At 39.3% G+C, this 26299-nt stretch overlaps 1 protein-coding gene across 1 annotated transcript in view; it reads right to left on the bottom strand.

Annotated features, from left to right (window-relative positions):
* The window catches only part of CDH2 (cadherin 2), a 207039-nt gene that overhangs the window by 26901 nt on the left and 153839 nt on the right, over window positions 1-26299 (bottom strand). The window contains exons 6-14 of the mRNA XM_028098388.2: window positions 25412-25556; window positions 22572-22744; window positions 14272-14409; window positions 13402-13587; window positions 10679-10932; window positions 9578-9720; window positions 5997-6230; window positions 5462-5695; window positions 3334-3473 (exon numbers count right to left, since the gene is read on the bottom strand). Of these exons, the coding sequence (XP_027954189.1) occupies window positions 3334-3473; window positions 5462-5695; window positions 5997-6230; window positions 9578-9720; window positions 10679-10932; window positions 13402-13587; window positions 14272-14409; window positions 22572-22744; window positions 25412-25556 (1647 nt within the window). The remainder of the gene's footprint in view (window positions 1-3333; window positions 3474-5461; window positions 5696-5996; window positions 6231-9577; window positions 9721-10678; window positions 10933-13401; window positions 13588-14271; window positions 14410-22571; window positions 22745-25411; window positions 25557-26299) is intronic.

The following is a 26299-nucleotide window of genomic DNA, read 5'->3' as shown; positions in this document are numbered from 1 at the left end:
TTCCCACAACCCTCTACCTGCTCCCTAAGGGAGTGCACCAAAAGGCCAAAAACCTGTCATGCTAAGGAGGAAGTCTGGATTTAATAGTTTCCAAAGAGCTGGTGCGGGTGTGAAGCCAGAGACAGGACACTCATTAGGATGTGACTGTCCTAGGGATTTCATGAACCACTTCAGGTAGAGGCAAAGGTAGCATTCCCACACTGCATATTGTATTCTGCTATTATGAGGTAAGTCATAGAGTGAATAAAAAGCCCATTATTTAATTTTGTCACAATTTTCTTTTCAATTTTTAAAAAGGTTTATGTATTTATTTGAGAGAGAGTGAGAGCACATGTGGTGGGGGAGGGGCAGAGGAAGAGGGAGAGAGAGAGAATCTCAAGCAGACTCCCTGCTGAGCTTGGAGCCCGACATGGGGCTTGATCTCAAGACCCTGAGATCACCAGCTGAACCAAAATCAAAGAGTCGGATGCCCAACTGACTGAGCCACCTAGGCGCCCCAACTTTTTTATATTTCCTATAATGAGAACTGCAAAAGGAAATCATGACAGAGAATACAAGATGGACAGAGGCTTTTGATCTAGATGAACATGGCATCAAAGAACCAAGACGCTAACTACCAAAAGATACCACAGGAAAACTAATACTAAATAAAGAAATTAGACACAGAGGACAATATAGAGAAAGTTACAGCAAAACCTTTCGACTATTAGGGAAGTGGGTAGAAAGCAAAACATTTGTGCCTAAGAGCTTATCTGGGGGCAAAGGAAACTTTAGAGGTCAGTAAAAGAAGAGGCTGAACATTTATGAGGATGATTTTAATAAATCTTGCAATAGGTAAGTTTGACTTATTGGATCTCAAGAATCAATCTAAGTGGATAAGAGTCAATAAAGGAAGTCAGTCTTTCCTAAAATAACTACAACAATAAAACCTCATTCAACACTTTCCCTCAAAGGGATTGGTGGGGAGGAGGGAGAAAGAGGCAGATCAGGTAACACTGAGTGCCCAAGATGTTGAGAACGTTCTTGGTTCTTGCCTCTGGGCCTCCAAGTCTATGCAGCACCCAGTTATGACCGGTAGCCTTCCAGTTATTACTATTTATACTGAAGCTTCATGGAGTTGGGTTTAGATTTATGCCTAGAAAATAATGCACAATGACATGAAAAATAAAATACTGAAAGTAGAAGATTTATGAGATAATGTGATCAATATACGTTTGCTGATCCTGAACATAGCTCAGGAAAGTGAAAGGATAGATTAATTAAGGATTAAGCCAAACATGAATTTTAATATCCAAAGACATTTATAAGCAAGAAACCCTGGCGCATATTTATAGAGCCACTTTAATTAGTCAGTATTCAAAGCAGCTTTACACATGAGTCAAGTTTTCAACATATTTTACAAGCATCTCTTCTAAATGCGAGAGTTGAGGTACTGTAAACCAAGCATGGAATCTGGAATCAGAAAAGGTGGACCTCAGTTCTGGCTCCACCAATTACAAACTCTGAGAGCTCATCACACAACTTGCTACAAATGGAACTTGGAGAAGTCTAATGGGTTGCCACAAAGATTTTTTTTTTTTTAAAGATTTTATTTATTTATTTGACAGAGAGAGACAGCGAGAGAGGGAACACAAGCAGGGGGAGTGGGAGAGGGAGAAGCAGGCTTCCTGCTGAGCAGGGAGCCCAATGCGGGGCTCGATCCCAGGACTCTGGGATCATGACCTGAGCCGAAGGCAGACGCCCAACGACTGAGCCACCCAGGCGTCCCTGCCACAAAGATTAAACCCAACAGTGGATGTGAATGTGCTTTGTAAAACAGAAAGTGATATAGGGGCACCTCGGTGGTGCAGCTGGTTGGGTATACGGCTCTTGGTTTCAGCTCAGGTCTGATCTTAGGGTCATGAGATCGAGCCCCACATCGCATTCAGCTTGGAGTCTGTCTGAGATGCTCTCCTTCTCCCTCTCTCTCTGTCCCTTCCCCCACTTGCACTTCTTGTGCTCTCTCTCTTTCTCTCTAAATAAATACATAAATAAATAAATAAAATCTTAAAAAAAGGAAAAGAAAAAACCACCCCAAAAGTGATATATTATTTCCTCGAATAGAGGGGAAAGAGAAAATATGTTCATGAAAATTTGCTTTTATTCAAGTTAACAGTCTTATCACTAATTGTTTATATATATCCTTAAGACAGAGTACATTTGAATTTATTGATAATGATCCAAGACCCAAGAATTCTGGGTTTTGTTTTGTTTTGTTTTTTTTGACTACTGCCCTCCCCAAAGTCTGCATTTGTAAGTGAAAATAACATAATTATCAAAGTATCTAAAATATAGTCACCTGTCATGTTGATTTTTTGTAGATTACATTAGTATCTTCCAGGTAATTACAAGAGGTACTGTATCAGAGTAGTTAGTTTAGGCTATGACATCAGACAGACCTAGATTCAAACCCTGTGTCCATCACTTCCTACTTCTTTATGAGAATCCAGTCATCTGTAGCTCTGTTTTCTATCACAAAAGGGGAGGTACTCATAGTATAATAGCACAGGTTTCAAAGATTTAAGAGATACCAGCATTTATTGCACTTAGCAGAATGCCTGGTATGTGGTACAGACATTATAGATGTGAGCTATGATATCTAAAATTTGCTTTTGAGCACATAAAAATATTCAGCATATTGGTCACCCTCATCCTTGAACACACATGCAGTTCCTCATGTACACAGTGATACAGAAGCTCACGTGATTTTATAGCCAGATGGGAACTTCAACATGTATGAGCCAGGCATCATGAAAGACTACGGATACAAAGATGAACTAGATACTGTCTCTAATTTCAATACTTCTCAAGAATTGAAGACTCTTGAGGGCAAGTATTTGTTGGCTCTGCCCACTTCCGTATCTTCAGTGATCAAAATAGTGTATGGAATATTGAACTTGCTTGGTAAATGTTTGTAGAATAAGTTATCTAGTGCTTTTCCTGTATATATAAATCCAGTTGGGACACTAATTTTACTTATACTTTAGATATCCAACGAAGAAAAACTATAAAGAAAAATATTTTTATTAGCATTATTATAATTGGAACTGGGTTTAAATCCTAGCTCCTTGAAACAATGTTAACAATTTTCTTACAAAATAAATGCAATGACATTTGGCATCTTGAAAAAAAAATCAAGAAATGTGAAGAATCCCCCCCCCAAGTATTTGATAATGTGACAAACATAGGAAACTCGAGACGATTTCCTTACTTACCGCGTGTATTAACATTTGTCCTGCACCTTGAATTATGTGATCACAAAATTTCATCTTAAAGGTTTAAAATATAGCTCACCTGGTCTTCTTCTCCTCCACCTTCTTCATCGTATTTTAAAATATTATCTCTTACATCATCTTCTGGATCAATTAAAAGTTGCTTGGCCTGGCGTTCTTTATCCCGGCGTTTCATCCATACCACAAACATCAGAACGAGGACTAGGTAGAAAGAGTAAAAAAAAAACAAAAACCACAGTGTCGTAAATTTAAAAACATGACCTTTCCAATCACCGCTTTTCACATTAATAACATACTTATCTGGGTCAAGAGCTTCTAAGGCCTCTTCCAGTCTGTTACCTCTCTCTGGCCTGCCGTGAAGAGAGAGAAGACCGAGTGGGGCCGGAGCACTGGACACAGAGCCTGGAACCCTGGGTTCCAGAACCTGGTGCCCTCTGAACTCACTGGCTGAATGCCCATCCTCCATTTTATAATTTACCAAAGGGGACAATAACCATGTCTGTCTCTGACTTTGGCTTGCTGGAGGATAGGACACTCCTAATATAATGGTTTGTAAATTCTAAACCAACAAACAATAGTAAGTCCATTGTTGGTTGTTATGCAACTGCTATTTCACTGAGGTGGGTCGGCTGTCCTTAATCCTCCCCACGTCCGAGGGAACAGCACTACCCAGGGAAGGTAGGTGCTTGCCAGGACGACTTGAGACTTGAGTAGTAAATCGGAATTGGATCAGCAATTGGGTCTTGAGGATTTTGGCTCCCAAAGGCTGGTGTTTTTCTCCTGTGCTGTTCTGCATTCCCTCTCCTATTAAAATGCACGTTTCAGGTAGGAAGCTGACGGGATTTGTTTGAGCACTGAAATAACACAAGGCTTTCCGCTTTACACTTTTGTGCTGGGCCTGGCACCATGAATTTTCCAGAGGGTTGATGTTAGAATCAGCACCAATTCATTTTCCTTCAAAATGCTACAGTCACTCCTTCATGCTGTAATCCATCATATCGAAGTCTTTCTTGATAAGGTTGGCATATATGCCACATTTTAGTTCAAATTGAAACATATCCCTAAGTGCACATCTAGGAGTGCGTTCTCTCTCAAATCTGAGGATAGCAGCTTACATCCTGAAGCAAGAGATTTAATGACTCCTATTTGAGCACATTTTTATTATTGGCCATAAAAGTAAATATCCTCCTTTTAAAGCCAGATACATGATCTCATTTGCCATTGTTCCAGAGCTAAATCTAGCAAGTGGATTATCAGTATAGCATGCAGGTTTCAAATTATAGTCAAAGTCGTCTCCACACAGGAAGTAAAGAAATGCCCAGGCTTCTATAGTAATTGCTTAGAATAAAGGGACAGAATTCTAAATTACCAGAACACTTGTAAATGGAGAAAACACAAAAGAAATGGCCAACGTTTTCAAGAAAGTGATTGGTGCATAGCATGATGGCACAATAAACTAAGTCCTGCTGCTATTTAACAATAAAACACAGGGCCCCGGCAATTTGTCCTTTTAACCTGCATGCTTAGAAGTGGCTCCTCGAGTACTTTCCAGTGGTTAATTTCTTGCATTCCATTGAACCAAAGATTGCAAAGTATCTGAAAAAGGAGCAATTCCTTAATCTCGACTTGCTCTAAAGACAGACAATTGATTGAGCTATGCAATCATTTCTATCATCAAATGTGCCGCGTGAAGGACAATCTCGCACTATTTTACGTGGCCCTTCAGTAACGAATACCTTGATCCCTGCATGACTGCGGTTAGCTGCTGACTGTGCTTTATACGAGCTAAGGAAAGCAATATACTTATTTTCCTAAATCATCAACTAAGTGCCATAAATTCATACTCAAATCATAAGCTAAGCGCTCACACTTAGGACCGTCTAACATCTTTCTATGGAGAGAGTTTGCTACAGCTCTTCCAGCCATCAACATCAGAAAACGGTTGCCACGGGTCACGGGCGAGGTGTGCGGGCTGGGTTTGCTGCAAGCACTTAAGTGCTTGCAACAGTGCTCAGGGATTTTCTCACTCTGCGGGGGACCGGAGCGGCCCGTGAAGGATTGGCCAGAACGCATTCAGAGGTTGAAGAGAGTTGTTAAGATTGTATTAAAAGGCAACAGCAAGAAGTTACTTGGCAAAACGTCTTAGGAGGGAGAAGAACTGAATGCCAGGAGATAATGCCGATACTTACTGAGCAGGATGATGATGCACAGGAGGATGGCTACGATGGCGCCCGTGCCCAGCCCTGCGCCCACAATTCTATCCACATCTGTACAGTCCCCATTGGAGTCACACTGGCAAACCTTCACGCGAAGGATGGAGATATTTGATTTGGGGGGATTACCCGAATCTGTGATTATGATCGGAACTTCATAAATCCCAGCTTCAAGAAATTTTATCTTCAAATTAAGCTGAGCAAAATCACCTACACAAAAAAGGAAAACGTACGGTGGACAGTTAATACATCACACGATACAAAACACGCAACCTTTCCCAGAATGCATTTACTACTTAAGAGCATACATCGATCAAGCCATTCGACTACGCTGCATTGTGAAGATTTTTTTTTTCTTTAGCTGTAGAAGTTTTTAGTATCTTATTTAACTTTACGTAGCTTTTAAAATGTATTTGATGAGAAGATTATAAAGCACCCAAAATGAACTTTTCGTATCAGGCTTCAAAACCTCCCAACTGCACATATAGTCAAATAATTAACCTGTTCTTACCATTAAGCCGAGTGATGGTCCAATTTCTCTTAATAGTCGCTGGAGACAAAGGAAGATCAAAAGCAAATGGTCCAGCATTTGGATCGATGTCATAATCAAGTGCTGTGATGTTAATTGAATTGGGGTCTGGAGTTTCGCAAGTCTCTGCCTCTTGAGGTAACACTTGAGGGGCATTGTCATTGATATCGAGTAAATAGATCTGCAGTGTTCCCGTTCCACTCATAGGGGGGATTCCTTAAAAGGAGAAAAATCACAAACCAATGCTGAACAGTTCTTTCCCATGAGTCTCAATGACGGTGGAATGCTCAAAACTTCTAGCCTGCTTGCCCTCATCACTGCATAACCTTGGAAATATCTAGTCGCCACAGCATCTGGCAGACTGTTACTCCAACAAGGCCACTTCTTGCTTCCTTTCTAGGATGACCCTGAGCTGCCACCTTTGTTGTGCCCAACTGAGTGCTGGGACAATGCATGTCCCTGCAGAGTGCGATTCTGCACCTGCCCTGCCCTTGCTGTCTATTACGCTGGGCCTTGTGCATACCACGCTCCTCTAGCCACTGTGGGGAACACAAGAGAAGCAGAACATGGGGCTCATGGCCTTGTGCACCCTCCTCTTTTGATGGAGAACCAAGACGTATGCATGAAAGAGCGTGAGAATGCTTTTAAGGCTCAAACACAGCTATGAAATATCCAACCAGTCTACAGACAGGTAACACAGACACACACACCTCCTCTTGGGAAGGAATGCCATGGAGAAGAGAAATAGGATTTACTGATCAACCAGCTACCTGCTTATCCAAGAATTAGGTTGCTCTAAATACATTATTTCATTGGTAATCCTACGAAGTCAATTTAAACAGATGAGGAACCTCAGGCTCTGTACGCTGCTCATGGTCACACGCTCTTGTAAGTGGTGGGGTTGCTACTCAGGATAGGTCTGCCTGACCCCAAACCCATTCTCATTCCACCCTAAAAACTGTCTCTACTCTGTTTTGTGATAATTTAGTCTGGTAATTTGGCCTCTTCCATATTGTATGTATTTTTAGTGTTATTATATATAGTGTCATAATTATTTTATTTAGTTCAATTACATAATACACATTATATAAATAGAAAAGAATAGAAATATAAAAAATGTTAAAATAATAAATCTGAGACCCAGAAGTTGAAGTGACCTGCCCAAGAACATGCAGTTAGGAATGTGCCCACAGACAGTGCTGAGGAGGAGACAAGGAGAAATCTCTCTGGACCTGTCTGAGGGACACGTACAATTCTGAGAGCAGGGAGAATAAAAGTCGGGGGGTGAGGTGGCTGTGAACAATATTCTCACAATGAATATAGCACCAAGAGCTCAGTGATAGTCCACAGTTTGAAGAACTTTCACACTCATTATCACATGTAATATTATTTGACTTTCATAAAAACTTTATAGAATAGGCAAGCCACAAAAACAACTTATCAATAATGAAACGAAGGCACAAAGAGTATAAGAGCTCACCCCATCATTAAGGAGCAGAACCAGGGCTCCACATCCGGCCTCAATTTAAAGTTAAGTGCATTTGCCAAGCATCACGGCTAACACAGATGTAACCACCCACTTCTCTCTCCTATCAAACACTCTTTCAATTAGAAAAAATCCACCTTGGTGAATGACAAATCTGGTTGTAACAACCAACATTCATACATATAATTTTATAGTTCTTTATTTTATTTTTTAAAATTTTATTATGTTATGTTAATCACCATACATTACACCATTAGTTTTGGATGTAGTGTTCTATGATTCATTGTTTGCGTATAACACCCAGTGCTTCATGCAGAACGTGCCCTCTTTAATACCCATCACCAGGCTAACCCATCCCCCACCCCCTCCCCTCTAGAACCCTCAGTTTGTTTCTCAGAGTCCATTGTCTCTCATGGTTCGTCTCCGCCTCTGATTTCCCCCCCTTCATTTTTCCCTTCCTGCTATCTTCCTTTTTTTTTTTTTTAACATATAATGTATTATTTGTTTCAGAGGTACAGGTCTGTGATTCAACAGTCTTACACAATTCACAGCAAATCTCACAGCTCTTTAAATCTCAACATAATGGTGTAAGATATATTGCTTTAGTTCCATCATAGAGGAAAGTGACCACTTACATGGCAGAAGCTGTCCCTATGACGTTTCAGCTCTAAATATTTGAACAGTAGGTCTGACATTAGAAAGGATAAGAAATACTGCTTTAACCCTGTCACCACGTAGACTTATGACAGATAATAATCTCACTGAATCTTACTATATAGAATTCAGAAAGGTCCATTGAAACTGTTCTTATCAAAAACGTTTTTCAAACTGCTCATCTTGACCACCAAATTGAAGCCTGCTAGTTTTATTAGATGCTAACATTGATAGTCTAGAACTAAACGATTTTCAAACGTGGTTGTGATTCAGTTTTAAAACTACTGACGCATAACAGAAATATTTATTTGAGTCTTTGTGTCAGGCACTGTTTTAAAAACTATGTGTACAAACTGAGCGTTCTAGAGAGGAGAGGCATGGAGGGATGGGTTAACCTGGTGATGGGTATTAAGGAGGGCACGTTCTGCATGGAGCACTGGGTGTTATGCACAAACAATGAATCATGGAACATTACATCAAAAACTAATGATGTAATGTATGGTGATTAACATAACATTAAAAAAAAACTATGTGTACAAACCGCCTTATCTTCCACGATACACTATGAGTTACGTACTGCTGTCATTATCCCTAGTTAAGAGAAAAAGGAGGAAATGGATATATTTAAAAATCTTGTTGCCAATCCCACAGTTAGAAAGTAGTAGAGTTGGAGTCTGGGTTCAGGTGGTCAGGCAGACCTTCAGAGGCTGTACTCTTAAACACACGTCATACTGAGGGCTAGCAAAGCAAAATAAATCCATCACCAGGTTTACATATAAGTCATTTTTGTCTTATATAACTAAAGAAAGAAGGAAAGAAAGAAAGAGAGAAAGAAAGAAAGAAAAAAGAAGGCTATCTATTAATCTCAATCATTTAGAATCCAGCAGACACCCAGAAAGGAAAAAAAAAAGGGCCTAGACTGTATTTTCAAAACTAACACACAAAAGCTTGTGTATTCCCTTATCTCACTTTACGCACGCAATTAAGAGTTTCCTATCCATGGCGGACTAGAGGCAGAGAATTACAAAGAGAAAAAAATGCTAGAGACAGACCAACTGATGTCAGCAGACTGACTGTAAGAAATATAAAAAGATCGTCTCAAGGCCACTGAGGCACGAGGCTAGACTCGCAGTAAGGAGCAGTCAATCTGTCTCAGGGCAGAAGGCTACAGAGGTTTGTCATCACAATCTGAGGCTACCACCGAGGGTGTGTGGACATTGCGAATATTATAGAAGATAAGGAACATGTGAGAACACCCAGTGGAAATGGAAAATAGACATAGGGGCCTCAGCTTAATAAAGGTCAGTTTTCTAAACAATTGAGTTTGGGAGAAAACCTTGTTTCTCGATGATGCATTCATGATGAGGCTCTGCTCTCTTTAACAACATACGCGGTAATACAGTGACCATATTTAATTACATACCATTGTCAGAAGCAAGGAAAGTAGCATTATATATATTGTTTTTCACGTTTGGTGATTCTCTGTCCAAAACAGCGATTGTTGTTATTTGCCCGTTCACAGGATCTATTTTCAGCCAATTGGCAGGATCAGATAATTTTGTGTATCTACAAAATAAAGTGTTAGTAAATTTAAATTTTTCGATATACTTAAAAAAATAACTACACTATGCAGAACTACAGTCTTCAAAGAAAATGCCACTGAGTCTATATAAAGTCGATTTATATGTATCAGTAGGTTTATCAGCTTAAACTCCTTTTTTATTCTGGGTGGAGGCTAAGTTTTTCAAGCTCAGATAACCAATAAAGATTGGAAAAAATTTCCTATGTTTTGAAAGGTAAAAAGTTGTAGGAGTTCAATACGCCTATTAGTTAGCTATTTATCTATCTTGATATCAACGTATAGAGAAATGCAAAAGATATGCATTTATCTGTTAGCAGCAGTTCTGAAAGAAGTTAAATTAAATATGAGCTAATTTAAAGAATTATCATCACCAGCAATGGATAATAGTCATGTGGGGTATGCTCTGCCAACAATCTACTCCTTTATCAGGAAAGATAAATTAGATTTTGCTGAGGTTGGAAATCTTTACAGATATGTTTTATAAGTCCTATAACTACCGTACAGGTAAGAGGCAAAAATAATTAGCTCTTATATCTTCTTTTAGGCATGAGTTTTCCTTTTTTCCTGATGTGTGGAGAAGAGATAAATGTTATAGCTTCCGAGCCCTATTTACTCTCAGTGAAAACTTTTTGCAATGTTTGGTATAATAGCATTGGCTAAGTTATTATGAAATATAAAAAGATAAAAGGGGGCAGAGAAAAAAGACGCAGGGAACATTTTTTTCCTCAAATAATACATGAGTAGATCCATTCTTCTATTTCCCATCTGATATACTCATTGATTTATTTCCTGACAGGAAGCTTCATCAAGGAATTAAAAATAATTTTGTAATGAGTGGTTTTGGTTCCAGTTCAAATTTCTCATTCAAAAGGTAGATAAATTTTGTGCACAACACAGAACATAAAGTAAATTTTAAAAAATGCAACGAGTGGCATTTGATACCTAATATTTTGCTGCATGTATCGATCTGGGTCCTGAGCGGTAAATGTTGTTAACATGGTACCAGCATGAAGGCCTTCTTCTTGGCGAATGATCTTGGGATTTGGGGCAAAATAAGGGTTTTCATTCACATCAATGACTGTGACAGACACAGTTGCAGTTGACTGAGGTGGGTGTTGGATACCCTTGGCTAATGGCACTTGATTTTCAGCAGCGACAGTGAGGACAAACATCCTATTTGTTTCAAAGTCAATTGGCTGGGGAAAAAAAAAAAACACCATATTTTTGCAGGAAATAAGAATATATTCTACAGTTTTCAACTCCATTTTCAAAACATTAATTTTTCATTCCCTGCACCATAGGTTCCTCTCAAATGTCTGAAAAACATGCATTAGCATGGCCAATGATTGAAATATTTATCACAATTGAGCCTGTTTGTATAAGATATCTGTAAATCTCAGGTACTTTAACAATTTATGTTCACAAAATAATGCATAGTACTATTGCACTGATTGCATCAGCTACATCTGAAAACTTGATTATTCTTTTTTTTTAAAGATTTTATTTATTCATTTGAGAGAGAGAGAATGAGAGATAGCACAAGAGGGAAGAGGGTCAGAGGGAGAAGCGGATGCAGGACTCGATCCTAGGACTCCAGGATCATGACCTGAGCCGAAGGCAGTCACTCAACCAACTAAGCCACCCAGGCGCCCAAAACTTGATTATTCTTAAGAACAGCATCGTAACCAAAAATACTAAATAGTCTGAGATCAAGTGAGAACCTGAATGTCTAGATTATACTCTGAAACGTTGGTATCAAAGACCACTCCTCATCCAGGAGACCTTTTACATCTGGGATGAAGTGCAAAAAAACAACAACAACAACAAAAAACCCCAAGAAACCAAAGCCCCCAAACTATAAAATCCAATTTTTTCATAAAACAAAAACTTAATTCTATTTAAATTTTAAATTTAAATTCTATTTAATAAAAACAACATTCATAATTTGAAACACATTTTAAATACAGACATGTACACACACTTATGAAAAATAATAGTATTTGTAGGCTTTTTCTTGTTTTTGTTTTTCCCTTTCTTAGCAAACCAAAACTCTGGCTGTCTCCCCAAAAGAATTTTAGGTATTCTACTGGTCTGCAAGAATCCCTAATCTAAGAACAACACTTTAGATAAAGGCAATGCACAAATAACCCATAATGTAAATATTAAATTCCAAATTTCCATTGACTCCTGCTGTCAACAGAAGAGTTACCAGGAGTCAAGTGATCAGACTGGACTTTCATTTCCACTCTTGATTTCCTCTGATCACCTTCTAGTGGGGGATGCAGATAAACATTACTGTGCCATAAGAATTTGAAAAAAAAAAGAGCTTGACAAGCTCTCATGCCCTCCTAGGTGGTCTAGGAAGGATTAAGAGTGAAGCTAATGAGAAAGCCCCATTATTAGTTTCCTACCCTAGACCACCTCCTCAAAACCTTCAAACACAGAGTTTCTTTTTCTCTCACTCTAAAATCACCAATTCAACTTCCCTTTCTCAACTATTCTAAACAAGACAGTATAGAAGCCAGAAAGCAGAATTCTTTGAGTGATTTCATTAGCTACATGAAAAGTCCAGGACATAATATTTATTTATGCTACGTGGTATGCACAAGTCTGTCCTTAAATGCCTATTAAGTGTAACCCTCAGAACGATGCTATGACTTCGATACTATAATCCTCCCTACTTTCCACATGAGGACCCTGAGCCTCAGCAAGGTTCCACAACTTGCCGTGCTCACACCACTCCCAAAAGCAGGGCTGGGATTCGAACACAAATGGTCTGGGTCTGGGGTGTGCTTCCTGATCGCTATGTTCTTCGTGCAGAGAAATTTCCAACGCCCACCTCCCAGGGGAAATTCCCATTTTACTCACACGCATATGAAATTCTAGGCAACGGACCCCTCAGAGCACCTTCCTAGGCAAGTCCACATTTGGGTTCACTTACAAATCAACTGTTGTAATGTGAGGCAAGGAAACACATCTCTTCACTGGGGGCTCAAAGGAAGAGATGCTCACTTTAAGGAACTTTTACGTTATAGCTACGTATTTATTACCTGTGAAGTTAACATCCCCTTGCTTCCAGCGCTCAGTGTTTGCTCTGTTTGATTTTTGACAATTAAAACACTGTCTTGAATATAACATTTAAAAACAGGAGTATAAATTCACAACATTTTCAGAATGTAGGCCCTCTTTGTCCCTACTCATCCCCTTTTACTTTTGTGATATTTTCTGGTTTGTTCTCTGAGTCAATACTCAAAGGGCACCTTGAGAATAATAGGTGTGGGGCATCCTTCCTAATAGCTATCAATTGGCGATCAATACTTCAGGGTGTGCCATATCACGAACACATCTAACTACACCGACAGTCAACACTGTGGAGGACAGTCCTGTCTTCAGAATGTTAAAATTGTCCAAAATGATTGAAACCCAGTCGTATTCCAGAGACAATGTGAGAACATTTATGTTGGCCTCAACGTAGCCTCAACATAAACTAAACAAAAAAACAAATGTGACTCCCCAAAATATATTAATTCTAGATTTAAAGGTGTCTGAAAGAAAAAAACAAACAAACAAACCCTAAGACACAAAAGGAAACTACGGGCGAGGGAGCATGGACTAGTCAATGCAGGGTGCCCGTCAGAGAGATCAGCGGCCCAAGTGGCACTTACTTTGACTACGGTGACGAGGCCGTCATTGCTGTTCGGGTCTGTCTGAATGGCAAAGCGCCCTGTAGGATCCCCGCTGGTGATCCTGTAGGCAGCATTCCAGGCTGGCGTGTGGGGCTGATCCTTATCGGTCACAGTTAGATTCGCTACTATGACATCTACCCTGTTTTCAGGGACTTCACCATAGAACTACAAAAAAAAAAAAAAAAAAACCTCGGTCAGAGGAGTGACGTGGGCCGGTGAAGGACAGGGTGTCTTGATGACCACACTGCCCTGATTTTACTGCCCCATTAAATCTTTATTACCCACACTAAATGAGGAAATCCATAATGCAGGTAATCACAGCATTTATGTTTAACTTTAAAAATACTATCACTTTTCTCAGCAGTCAAAATTTCTTCCAAATGATGTTACAGTTTCATTAATATTAAAATTAGTGTCCATTTGTGAGTATCTGGGTGATTAATGCAGGGTTGGAGAAAAGGACTTGTCTGAGGGAAATAATTTTCCTCAAGAGATAATATTTATATTCTCGACAAAGTTGCATAAATCAGTCATGTAATATCCGTTCAACTTCATGCACCTGAAAATATTTATAAATATTCTGTTATAACAGCACCAAGTATTTTTAGGCCATTTCTTCCAGGTGGCATATTTTAACAACTTCATCAGTGGACCTGGGAGACTAGGAGAAAACAAATTACTCAGTTGCCTCATTTAAAAGTCCTGGTGACAGAAAACAGCTGAGAGGGTAGCCAATATACAACGAGGGTAAGCAAGGTCCACCTCTATTTAATGCATTTATTATTCATGACAAAACTTCTCAGTAACGGACCACAGACCCAAGTTCTGTGAGTGACCGTCTGTACTTACCGTCATGGCAGTAAACTCTGGAGGATTGTCATTGACATCTGTCACCGTGATGACAGCTGTAGCTGTATTTGAAAGACCATATGTGGGATTGCCTTCCATGTCGGTAGCTTGAATTATTAATGTATACTGCTGCACTTTCTAGAAAGACAAAAAGATAACACCTTAGATGAAACTAATTCCTCAAGTAGACACAGCAGTTGTTTTGTAAATAGCTCTTTATTACACACAGAAAGCACAGCACCATTCATTCTGATTAACATTGCTTGAAATTTCCCAAGTGGAGCCAACTTCTAACTTGAGAAGCACAGGTCTGGTTCTTGTTTAGAGAGAGGTGACTGTATATTTTCACCTCTACTTGAGGAAAAGATCGCATTGTAGATGTGTGAAATTCAGAGAAGCGGAAACTTCCATCTGGTCTCAACCTTCCCCTTTCTTCTGAACTTCACAACATTGTGATCAAGCATTCAAGTCATTTGGCTTGTGTTTACTTTCTCATATGTTAGTTTCTACCCAGTTTAGAATACTAAAGACAATGAAAAATCTGGTTGATAGAGTATTTTCTCCTACTTTCCATTAGTACATACTAGTCACAACTATGTAGGAGTTATATATTCTTAAGTGAAGTTAAAACCTAATTAGAGGGTTTATGTTTATGTCTTTAGTTGTAACTAAGGAACACAGTGGTACTTAATTGTTGCATACTCGATGGATTGTCATTTTGGCCTAACACTCATTGCGCCCACATACCTAAGAGGGACCTAGATACATCTGCATGTAGATGGCTATTACCAAATAGGTATCACTGCTTTTAAATTCCAAACTGAAAATTTTAAAAATATTTTATTTATTTATATGTATTTATTTGAGAAATAGAGAGAGAGCAGGGAGAGAGGCAGGGAGGAGGGAGAGGAAGACGGAGAGAATCTCAAGCAGACTCTGAGCTGAGCTCAGCCCCTGATGCAGGGCTCGATCTCATGACCCTGAGATCATGACCTGAGCCAAAACCACGAGTCAGACACCCAATGGACTGAGCCACCCAGGAGCCCCATCTGAATTGAGTTTTTAAAAGAGGGAGCCAAATTAAGCTGCACTGTATCTAAGAGACTATCTGGAGACTGTCTGAGAAGTCCATAGTACTAGCTGACAAATACACTTTATATTATACTAACCAAAATGATTTTCTTAAAGTCATTTGAAATCTCTGTGGAAACTGGCACATATAAAAAATATAGATCTTTTTCATAAATGTTAAAACATTCTGAACAACAAAACCTACTTCTTCATACAAAAATAAACTGTCACTGCAAAGTACAGTTTTCCCTGATTCTAAATATAGCTAACATTATGAATGGCCATTCTTAAGGGATTTCTGGAGCTGGCTAGAACAGACACAAATTGTAGCTTTTGATTTAGTTTGTTAGTGGGAAGGGCAAGGAAGAAGAAACGGGTAGGAGAAAAAGCCAAACCCCACACATCTGATTTGAAGTCTCTGTCTACCCAAATGCCAAACTCTAGCAGTTATTTATTTGTCTTCCTAAAAAAGAAAATACCACTTATTTGAATAAAAAAAAAAAAAGAAACAAAGGAATAGTGCTAGTTGAGCCATGTAAATTTTTTCTTAACCCATAACACCTCACCATAGTGCTTACGTAGGCTAAAATATTTCTCAATGATTTCCTTTCCCAGTCAAGTGTCATTTCAGCTTAATGTTCTCATGGTTAGTGAGAGAATTTCGTAGGGCACTCAGTTCAGCTTCCTAGCCAAAAATCATGAAAATAAAAATTTGTTATGACTTTGAAATGCAATTTCTCTTAGCTGCTATTTGCAGAAGCAGATGAACATTTTCAAAAAAAGGAAGAGGTTTTTCTTATTGTTGTTGTTAAAGAAGATAAAAAAACCCACACAGATATTGTATGGAAATAAAGTTCTTTGTTAATGTCTGCTCTTTAAATTATAATGTCTACTTTAAAATTATATAAGCATAATATATACAATTTTCCACTGAGCTGAAATATTGGGATGAGTAGCTAATACGTGACATTTCCTACTGCTTCAAGTTAGTCTTAGAATCTTTAAGTTACAAAAGAACATTGTTATTTCTAAAATACAATGTCTCTTCAAATAAAAAAAAAATCCGACTTGGTAAATAATATAATCTCCATTTTCAAATGCTTGGTTGGTAAAATGTTCTTACATTTAGTAAGGAAGACATGACAGCTTGTTTTAGACAACCAAACTATATAGGGCTTCTTGCCTAATTTAGTCCCTGGGCATCTGGTTCTGAATGACTGACATTTAGATTCCATAAGAATTTGACTTCCCATCCTCAGTCCCATATCTGATCAAGGGGACTTTGCTTAAAAATGTTTCCTTATTTCCTCTTCTAGGTGGGTAAAATCTCAACTCATCCATTTGCTATCAATCCTAGGCCCTGTGACTCACCCACCTTACTTATCAAAGCAATGTATCACCTTTCATCCACTTACCCTACACCTTGAGCTTTTTGAATCTACTTTCAAATGCCTATGGTAACCCTATACACCACTGCCTTTGGTATTTCCCTTAGGCTAGAACGGTGGTTCTCAATGGAGGTAATTTTGCCCCTCCCCACCCCCCGGGGACATTTGACCATTCCCGGACATTTTCGGTTATCACAATTGGGGGTTGCTACAGTCACCTAATGGATGACCATAGAGGCCAGAGAGAGATGCTGTTAAACATCCTATGATACACAGGACAGCCCCCCCACCAAAAAGATTTATCCAATCCAATATGTCAATAGTGCCAAGGTTGAGAAACTCTGGGCTTCAGTACCCTTCCCTTCACCCTGAGCCTGGTGAACACAAAGTGGAAAAGCCACCTCAGAGATGACTTCAGAAAGTCCTGGAGGCAGAGCTGTTGGACTGTCATGGATACACCTTTATCACTGTTTCTAGTTTATATGGCTGCTATAAATCCATATGTCTGCCCTCCTGGTTATGTACACACAAACACACAGCCCTCCTCAGGCCCCTGCTTTGTCAATGTTTGTGTCATTGGTATACAGCCTAATGCCTGAACAGAGTAAGCAAGTGATAAATGCTTTTGACTTGGTGGTTGGATGGGTGAATGGATGAGAAATCCTGGGCCTTGCCTTCCACTATAAAAATCATTCCAGGTTTGGGAAAAACCATCTTATTTACATGGTAGCTGTTATTTATTCATTAACTCATACACTGGGAGTATAAACTAGCTCATTTTCCCAAACTACAGTGATTCACACACGATCTTCCCAATGCTGCCTTATCCTCATATTTCTGTAGCATGAGTCACGTAACATTTATCTTGACATTCCCTCCCTTTTAAAAAACTTAATTTATTGTAAAAGTACCATAAATGGAAGACCAACATCACCTGCCATAAATATAACTGTAAAAATAAACACACTATAACCCTTGTACTCTGGCAGTCTCTGCTTGATGGAATAGCATCTGAAGACTTGTGGTCTCCAGTTTTCTCTAGAGGCTTCCCTACATGTATCAATAAAATCATCACACCTGTGCACCACACTTTTGAAACACTGAACTAAAGTGATATGAGCGAATGAAGAAGTGAGAGCATTCGGTCATTCATTCAGTTTGGCACACATTTAATGAATGTCTACTAGATGTCAGGCAATGTAGTATTTACTTGGATAAAATAATGAATGATGCCAGAGATGGCCTTGATATCCTTAAGTGATGGAGGCATTAACAGGAGCAAATGTACAAAGCACCTGTAGGAAGAGTTGGAAGGAGTGATGCAGGGACTTCAGTAGGGGCATCCAAACCAGCCCTCAAAGTCTGGAGGGAAGAATGAATGCAAGAGACGTTTTGGAGGTAAACTGAGAGGAACCTGATAACTAAATTTATCAGTGGATGGATGGCAGTGCATGGTAAAGGTAGGTAGACTGTGATCTTGGGAGACTGGGGAGGTGGCACTGGTCACATGAAATGGGAAATTGATCAGGAATCACAGATTTAGGGAGATGATAGATTGCTCTTGGATGCACTGAGTTAGGGGATCGACAATTAAGTAATAATGTCATGAGAACTTAGAAGATAAGTATAGGTTTGTGACGCTGTTCAAATTCTTAAACGGGAAGCTCCAGTTCCTTCACCTGTGAAATGGGGTTGATCGTACCATCTATCCTGTATGTCTGGAGTCTAAAAATTTTTTTGAATGCTTACTGTGTGCTGACATTGTTCTAAGGGCCTTGATAAGAAAAAAAAAGTAACATTTTTTGAGACTGAGTACTAACGACCTGCCAGATACACTGCTAAGCACTATACGTTATCTTATTCAGTCCTCACAATAATCCCATAAGGCAGGTGGATTTTTTTTTTAAAGATTTCATTTATTTATTTGACAGAGAGAGAGAGCACAAGCAGGGGGAGCTGCAGGCAGAGGGAGAAGCAGGTTCCCCACTAAGCAGGGAGCCCGACGCGGGACTCAATCCCAGGACCCTGGGATCATAACCTGAGCTGGAGGCAGACGCTTAACCAATTGAGCCACCCAGGCGCCCGGATTTTTTTTTAATCCTCATTTTGCAGATAAGGAAACCAAGGCTCAGGGAGGCAAGGAAGCTTGCACAATGACACCCAGCCATAAGTAGCAGAGATGAGATTTGAACCTAGGTCTCTCTGAGTCCAGAATCTGTACTGTTAATTGCTCTACTGTATTAGTGCCCTCCTAGAAAGTGAGAATATCTGCATGACAAGGGTGCAACCTGAGTGGGTAGGCAGGCAGAAAGCCAACTATTAAGACGAGGAGGGAGTGGGAGCTGAGCATGAGTGTGGGCTGTCCTTTCAAGGAGTATGGTGTTGAAAAGAAGGAGAAAATCATGTAATATGAACATTTCCCTCAGGGTTCCTATGTGGGGTAAAAAGGAGCCCATCAGCCTCACCAAATACTGAGAGCAAGAAAGCAGATATAATATCTATGTGACATAGTCTTTGCCTATCTCGGGGAATGCAGAGACTACTAGGGGTGCCCAAGGAGGGGTTGGGGACTGGGTTTCAGAGAGTGAGGGTCACCCTGCTCTCCAGAGATGGGAAAGGAAATCTCCAGGCAGAGGAAACCACAGGAACAAAAGATTTGTACAAGGAGTTGCATGTGGTTGTATGAGTGTTGGACATCACTTGTTCCTCAACAGGAGGCAAGGAATCCCAGGAGGTTAGACCAAAGAAGGCTTTAAGACCAATGTCATAGAGGGTTTGGAGTGCCATGTTACAGAGCTCTGACGTCATCCTAGGGGTCATGGAGAGTCATTTTACCACAGGGGAGACTCATGTTTATAGATTATAAAGATACTTGTGGGGTTTTAGAAGGGAATCTGTAGGGAAGGGAAGACCAACACAGTGGAACACAGGAGAACATGTTGCTGAGAGGGCAACGGAAAGGATCAGTAGGCTTGGAAAACAGGAAGTATCTTTCTTTCTTTGCCATGAGAAAACAATGCTGAAGAGCCAAAGTGATAGTGCCCACCCAGTAGATGCCGAGGCTGGATTTATGATGGCAACAGAGGAAAACAATAGCTAATATTTATTGGGCACAGTGCTGAATGCTTTACGCCTTGTGTTACATAACCCTTACGACCATCCCACGGGGGAGGTAATATTTTTATCCCCATTCACAGATGTGGGAACTAAGGTTTCAGGTTAATACACTGAAGGTCAAATAGCCCATAACAGGCAGTCCCAGGATTTACACCCACGGAAGCAGAGGGCGAACCATCAGTAGTCCTACCTGAAAAGGGCAGGAGATGGACATCAAGGGAAAGGGGTGGAGAAAAGAAAGTGCCAGGAAAAGGCACCACCAAGTAACGCAAACTGAAGAACTGATATTTTTCTAAACCTACAGATTAAAGTAAAATAAAAAACGGAATCTCAGTAGGCATTTCAATGATTAGGAGTTCAATCACTTGTAGGTGTCATATATCCTGGGAGAACGACAACTGAAATTACTTTTGACAGAAAGAAAACTGTGAATTCTAATAGAAATAAAAGAATCTCAGGCCTGCACGAGGCCTGAAGAAGTCAGAGTAATTTATCCCTGGCCTCAGGCAGAATTACCATAAACCATCTGAGATAGACACATTTTTTTTTCCATTAAATGACTTTCAGAAAAGGAAGGTTTTCCATAATTTCCCCTAGTAACTCATTGTTGTGTTTAATAATTTCACTGTCAAGAAGCTATTTCTCACACATGATTCTAACGTTTCTAATCCATTTCCACGTTCATTTCATCGGGGGTGGGGCATGGCAGCTTCGGTCCACTGCAAAATAAACTTAACCACAATTAGGGTATGGCATCAGGCTTTCATCCTCTAAACTAAATGCAGTCGCTCTAGTTTTTAAATATGGCTGGTCTGCTTTAGTAAAATGATCTTTAATTCTCCTTCTTGTCATGAAACAGCCAGACTCAATGCGATAAGAATATTTCCATGTGCAAACATGAGGAAGCCCCATTTCTGTATCTTCCAATGAAGAGTGTGAATAAAAGAGAAATATTTATATTGGGGGATGAGCTACATACCTACACAGTATCTGAGCAACCTGGCACTCAAGAGAGAATATTAGAAAACACCCCCCCTTCTCAAACAAAATATGCATGCATGCTGATTATTGGCATTTAAGCATTGCACTTCATACGGTAATGGAAGGGGTGAAAAGACATGCATGTTCCAAGTATCACTGAATGAGAAGTACTACTGCAAACACTAAATTTCAACTATCTCCAAGACAGAATATTACTGGACAAAGAATCAGTGACACCCGGAAGTTAATAGGTACAATGTTACAGGCATACATTTAACTCCTAAGTAAGGCTCCCAGCTCAGTTCAGTTGTGAATAAAGTAATCTTGATTTGTTCGTACTACTTTATTAAAGTGCTTCTAGCACTATCTTGTGTATATAATTAATTGCAATAGTAATTTTTTTTTCGATCCAATTCAAGTGAATGCTACTGGGGCAAATATAGGGTCATAAAAACCAACTCCTAAAATCCTTGTCAATAATATGTATTACGGTAGGTATAATGTTTCCTTTTGACATACATAATCTGAGGTCTCATTACTATAAAAGCTGGCTCAGCCAGAAATCTACAAAGCACAAATGTCTATGAGTTAGCACTTTGATAATTCACTCACACAATGATTACTGATGGTCAATAATGACCTTGAGAATCTCTTAAGAAAATGGTCAGAACAGCATAAAAGATTCATTAGGGACAGGGTTTTCGGGAGAGGATGTAAGTGGGGCTTAAATAGAAACATGAAGAAATGGAAGGTTCAAGAGCAAGAAAAAGGTGTAAGGCATTCCTGGTGGAAGAAATTACATGAACAAAAACACAGAGGTGTGTCTGAGGACCATGGGTTGAGGTCTGTCACAGTGAGATGAGCATTGGGAATTAACCGAAATGCCCATCCACTCTCAGACTATGACACTACATGGTATTTCAGTGTTGTCAACATTTTATGCCTTTTCAACAAAAATTATGCCAGAAGTCTGTTTTTCTCCATTTATAACTTTAAAGGCTTGTCAGTAGAATTAATGCCATCGCTAGTCTTCAAACCTGTTAAATAAGTTAATCTTAGAGTCAAGGGGAAAATTCTAATAAAGGAGATAATCTCTTTTTACTAAACCAGGTTATCCAGAGAGGCTACAAAACACCTCAGCACACACGTTATTTGCAGCCTCTTAAAAATATGACTGTTGGGGTGCTGGGGTGGTGCAGTTGGTTGAGCATCCGACTCTCGGTTTTGGCTCAGGTCATGATCTCAGGGTTGTGGAATCGAGCCCCACGTGGGGCTCTGTGCTCAGAGCAGAGTCTGCTTGAGACTCTCTCTCCCTCTCCCTCTGCCCCTCCCCACCCCCACCCCCAAAATAAATAAATCTTAAAAACAATAGGACTTAAAAATTATCCTAAATTTACACACACATTATTTGGGCATGGTTTTTAATTTAATTCCTCACAAAAACCTTTGAATGTAAGGGAAAACTGAGAAAAATGCCAAGAATTTTAAAAATCAGATACCAGATGTATCTAATGAACTCAGTGAATCTTCCTCTAAATATTACATGGACCAGCAATGATTTATCCAGTATGCACACATCATTTAACCAATTCAAAGTTCGGTAGAAAATAGCACAAGATTTCTTTAAAAAATTGATATTGAATAATACTGTCTACGTATTATTACCTGGAGCTAAACTGCATGTGATACCACATATACCTTTAAGATTAAACGACAAATTCAAATAGTTTTTGGTTGGCTTACTTCTCTATCAAGTCCAGCTGCCACCGTGATAATATCACCAGTCTCATTGTTGATTGTAAACATGTTGGGCGAAGGGGTGCTCGGAGCCTGGGATAGGATTCTGTACCTCAGCATCCCGTTTAGGGCATTTGGATCGTCCGCATCAATAGCAGTGACCGTCATCACGTACGTTCCTAGAACAGTACACATGGAAAATGAATGGTCACCCTGCACTTGAGGGTCTCCTAAATAGATATACCTAAAAAGTGTATCTGCCTTTTGGATCAGTCTTAATCTCACTTTTTCAAAACAAACATTTAGTCACTTAGATTTAATTAAAAGTGCTACTGATAAGAACAGCACTCACTTTAAAAAATATAAAACATGGTTTAGATCTGCAAAAGGAAAATTATTAAAAATGTATATATTTGTAAAGACTCATTTTTTTCCATAACTTTTGAGTTCACTATATGACTCAAAGAAAAGATCACTTCAGACCTTTATTTATATAAAATGCAAACAACAGTATAGATGCCATTAGCAACATCTTTTATGGCCACTGATACTTTGCCTTTGCCATGTTTTCCTCTGTTATATAATAACATTGAAAATGACATGCTGAGCATGATTCTCCACAATGCCTAAGTCACTTTCTGAAAGTAAGCTGTGTGCGTTAACGATGCACACTCCATTTACTCAGGTCATAAGGAATCATTCCATGCATTACTGTTTTGGTACACTGAATAGGGGTTTGGCACTGTGGTTCATTATTTCCTAGGAGATTACAAGAGCACTGTAACAAACTCAGGGACTTCAATTTATTAGATACTTTGGAAAGGAAATCTACAACGCATTAGAATCAAATAAGTTCAAACTAGCTACACACCCTGTGTAATTTAGAAGTAGAGAGAAAAGTAGTTACTATTTAGGAAGGTTTGTTCTGTGGGATGTTTATAAGAACTAGCATATAAAATTTTCCATCTCTAACTTAAATTCGTCACGAGTGCTCTAAGCTCAGTTCTTCTTTAGAACCTCTCCATGCTACAATTTTGCCCCAGAATTCATGAAGGCTTGATCACGTTATTCAAATCTCTTTCCAGAGATTGTCCCTTTGAGTGAGACACTTCTGATTATGTGCCCACTCTGTACCCTTATTTTTTTTTTCAAACTTCATTGCATATGTGCTTGCTTCCTTGGCTTTTATTTTTCTCCCCTACTAGAATGTAAGCTCCAGTAGGACAGGTTAGGGTTAGGGTTAGGGTTAGGATTAGGGTTAGGGTTTAGGGTTAGGGTTAGGGTTAGGGTTAGGGTTTAGGGTTAGGGTTAGGGTTAGGGTTTAGGGTTAGGAACTAGTGTGTCAACGCGGTGCCCACAGTGGTAAAACAGTGACTAACACACAGCAGAGACTCTATAAACGTTTGCTGCATGAACAAATGAATGGTCAACACAAAAAACGTATATTCCGGAATGTTGAACCAAAATACTGATTACAATGCAGTTTAATTCAAGATCTTTCCAGAACGACTACTGGAAATACATGCATGAAATGTCTATGGGAGGCGTTAATGGAAATTCACGATCAAATGCATAATAAATATATCTTTAATGGTGTATTTTTGACAATTTTCGTGAAGTAGTACTTTTAATAAAGTTAGAAATCACAGAGGAACATATGAAATGAGTTATTTAAAAAAACAATAAAAAATCATTTCCGCTTGTAAAAAATCTTTATCTTCATTTATCTTTAGAATATTTGTATAAGACTAGTGTTTTAGTAAGGATATGTTTAATGTTCTTTGATTTTATAGTATTTTAAAATACCAAAGAACGCTACTCTGGAATGTGACTCAGAAGGAGCCACAGATGGTTGAACTTCGCGCACAGCCCCGTCCGCGCACTCCAGCTCCCCTCACCCCCTCTTTCTTTCTGAGGGTACAGACAGGTACAACTGAACCAAGAAGAAGTGCCAATCTAAGGCATATGTGGTTGTATCTATAAATTGGCGTATGCATAAAGGAGCTACTGGTATAAACTGGCATAGGTGACAAAGGTAATAGGTAGCACTATTTTAAATGTTGAGGCTCTTTAAATTCAAAACAAAAATAATAACGTAGCTAATTAAATCTCTCCAAACACCTAACCATCTCAGGAAGGTTGGTGAAACAGTATCTTTTGCCACCTCTCTCTACCCACTGGTTTTTTTGTCCACTAGTTTTTCAAACTAAATTGGCCTTCCTACCCTTGGTCTTCTGAGGTTTACAGTGTTTTCAAGGACCCGAGTCTAAAATTTTAGTCAAACATCACTGCATGATGGTGACAGGGTTTGGCAACTCCTGTTTCTAGGCTAGGACACTTTCCATGACACTAGTTTAAAAGCGTAGGCTGCAGAAGACATTAGGGTCATCCCGAAGTAAATCTCCAGTGTCACCCAGCTGTCTCCAAGCCCCCTCTCTGCTTTTGGCTTTCCCTAGGAATACCAAGTACGTTTCAGACTCTCTAATCGAGTTTTACTTGCTGCTCCGAGTAATATGATAAAATCTGTACTTTATGAACAGAAAGTCCCTGCTCACTTTTTTGCCACACTGACTTTACCAACTGCAGCAGAATGAAAGGATCCCATAGATCCTATAATACAGAATCAGAGACCCTAGGGTATATTTTTTTCCAAAGTGGGAAGTGATATTTTTCTGTTTTCTCTCTTCAATCGGTTTTTTCCTTTTACCTTCTTTTTTCCCTAAAATCATTTTGCATGAAAGAAAATAACACCAAAAGGCTCACATGATTTCTCCTTTTCTTGCTTATAACCAGTGCTGAATTACACAGCATTTCCTGAATCTCTGAATTATTATATTCAAACTTACCGGGCTTTGACCCCTCAGGAACTGTCCCATTCCAAACCTGGTGTAAGAACTCTGGTCTGTTATCATTCATATCAATAACATTGATGACAATGTCAATAGGGTTCTCCACTTGATTTCCATTAATATCCACTGCATGTGCCCTCAACTGCAAAAATAATTAGAAAACAAAACTATTTAACAGTTTTATGTCTCAAGTGAGAAGATAAAATGTACAATCACCATGCTACCAAAATAGCAAGGGTGAACAGAGAAACTGAAGAAAAAGCTACTCTCCCTATCAAAATTTAAGTCAGCCAGGGTGCCTGGGTGGCTCAGTCTGTTAAGAGTCTGACTCTTGATTTCGGGTCAGGTCATGATCTCAGGTTCCTGGGACTGAGCCCTGTGTCGGGCTCCCCACTCGGTGTGCAGTTTGCTTCAGATTCTCTCTCTCCCTCAGCCCCTTCCCCCCAAAATAAATAAATAAAATCTTTAAAAAAAATTTAAGTTAGCCAAACTTCATGTGATTAGGATAGATATTGTAGTAAAAGGCCAACACTTACTATTTGCTAGGCATTGTGCTCAGTTTTACGGATTTTAACTCATTTGATCCATATACAAAAGAGTGAGGCAGAAATGATAAGCGCTTGGTAAAGAAATTGAGCTTCAGAAAAGCTAAGTGATTTTGCTCTGTCTCTTGACAGAGCCCACAGACAAAGCCAGTTCTGTCCAGTTCCCAAATCTTTTTGCTAAATCCGTACATATGAGTCAGGGTAATTAAAAATGTACTGGGCACAGAGTAGTTGTAGAGATTAAAAGAACAGAAAAGAACTTAGAATTAAATGTGTTTAGGGAATTGTGACACTAGGTGGGTTTTTTTTTTCATTGTAAAAATCACTTGTCAACATTAAA

Source organism: Eumetopias jubatus, unplaced genomic scaffold (assembly GCF_037043125.1).
Source record: "Eumetopias jubatus isolate StellerSeaLion01/CBP00866 unplaced genomic scaffold, mEumJub1_p1.0 scaffold_16, whole genome shotgun sequence".
In the NCBI taxonomy this organism is placed as follows: Eukaryota; Metazoa; Chordata; class Mammalia; order Carnivora; family Otariidae; genus Eumetopias; species Eumetopias jubatus.
This window is presented reverse-complemented; position numbering and strand designations above follow the sequence as displayed.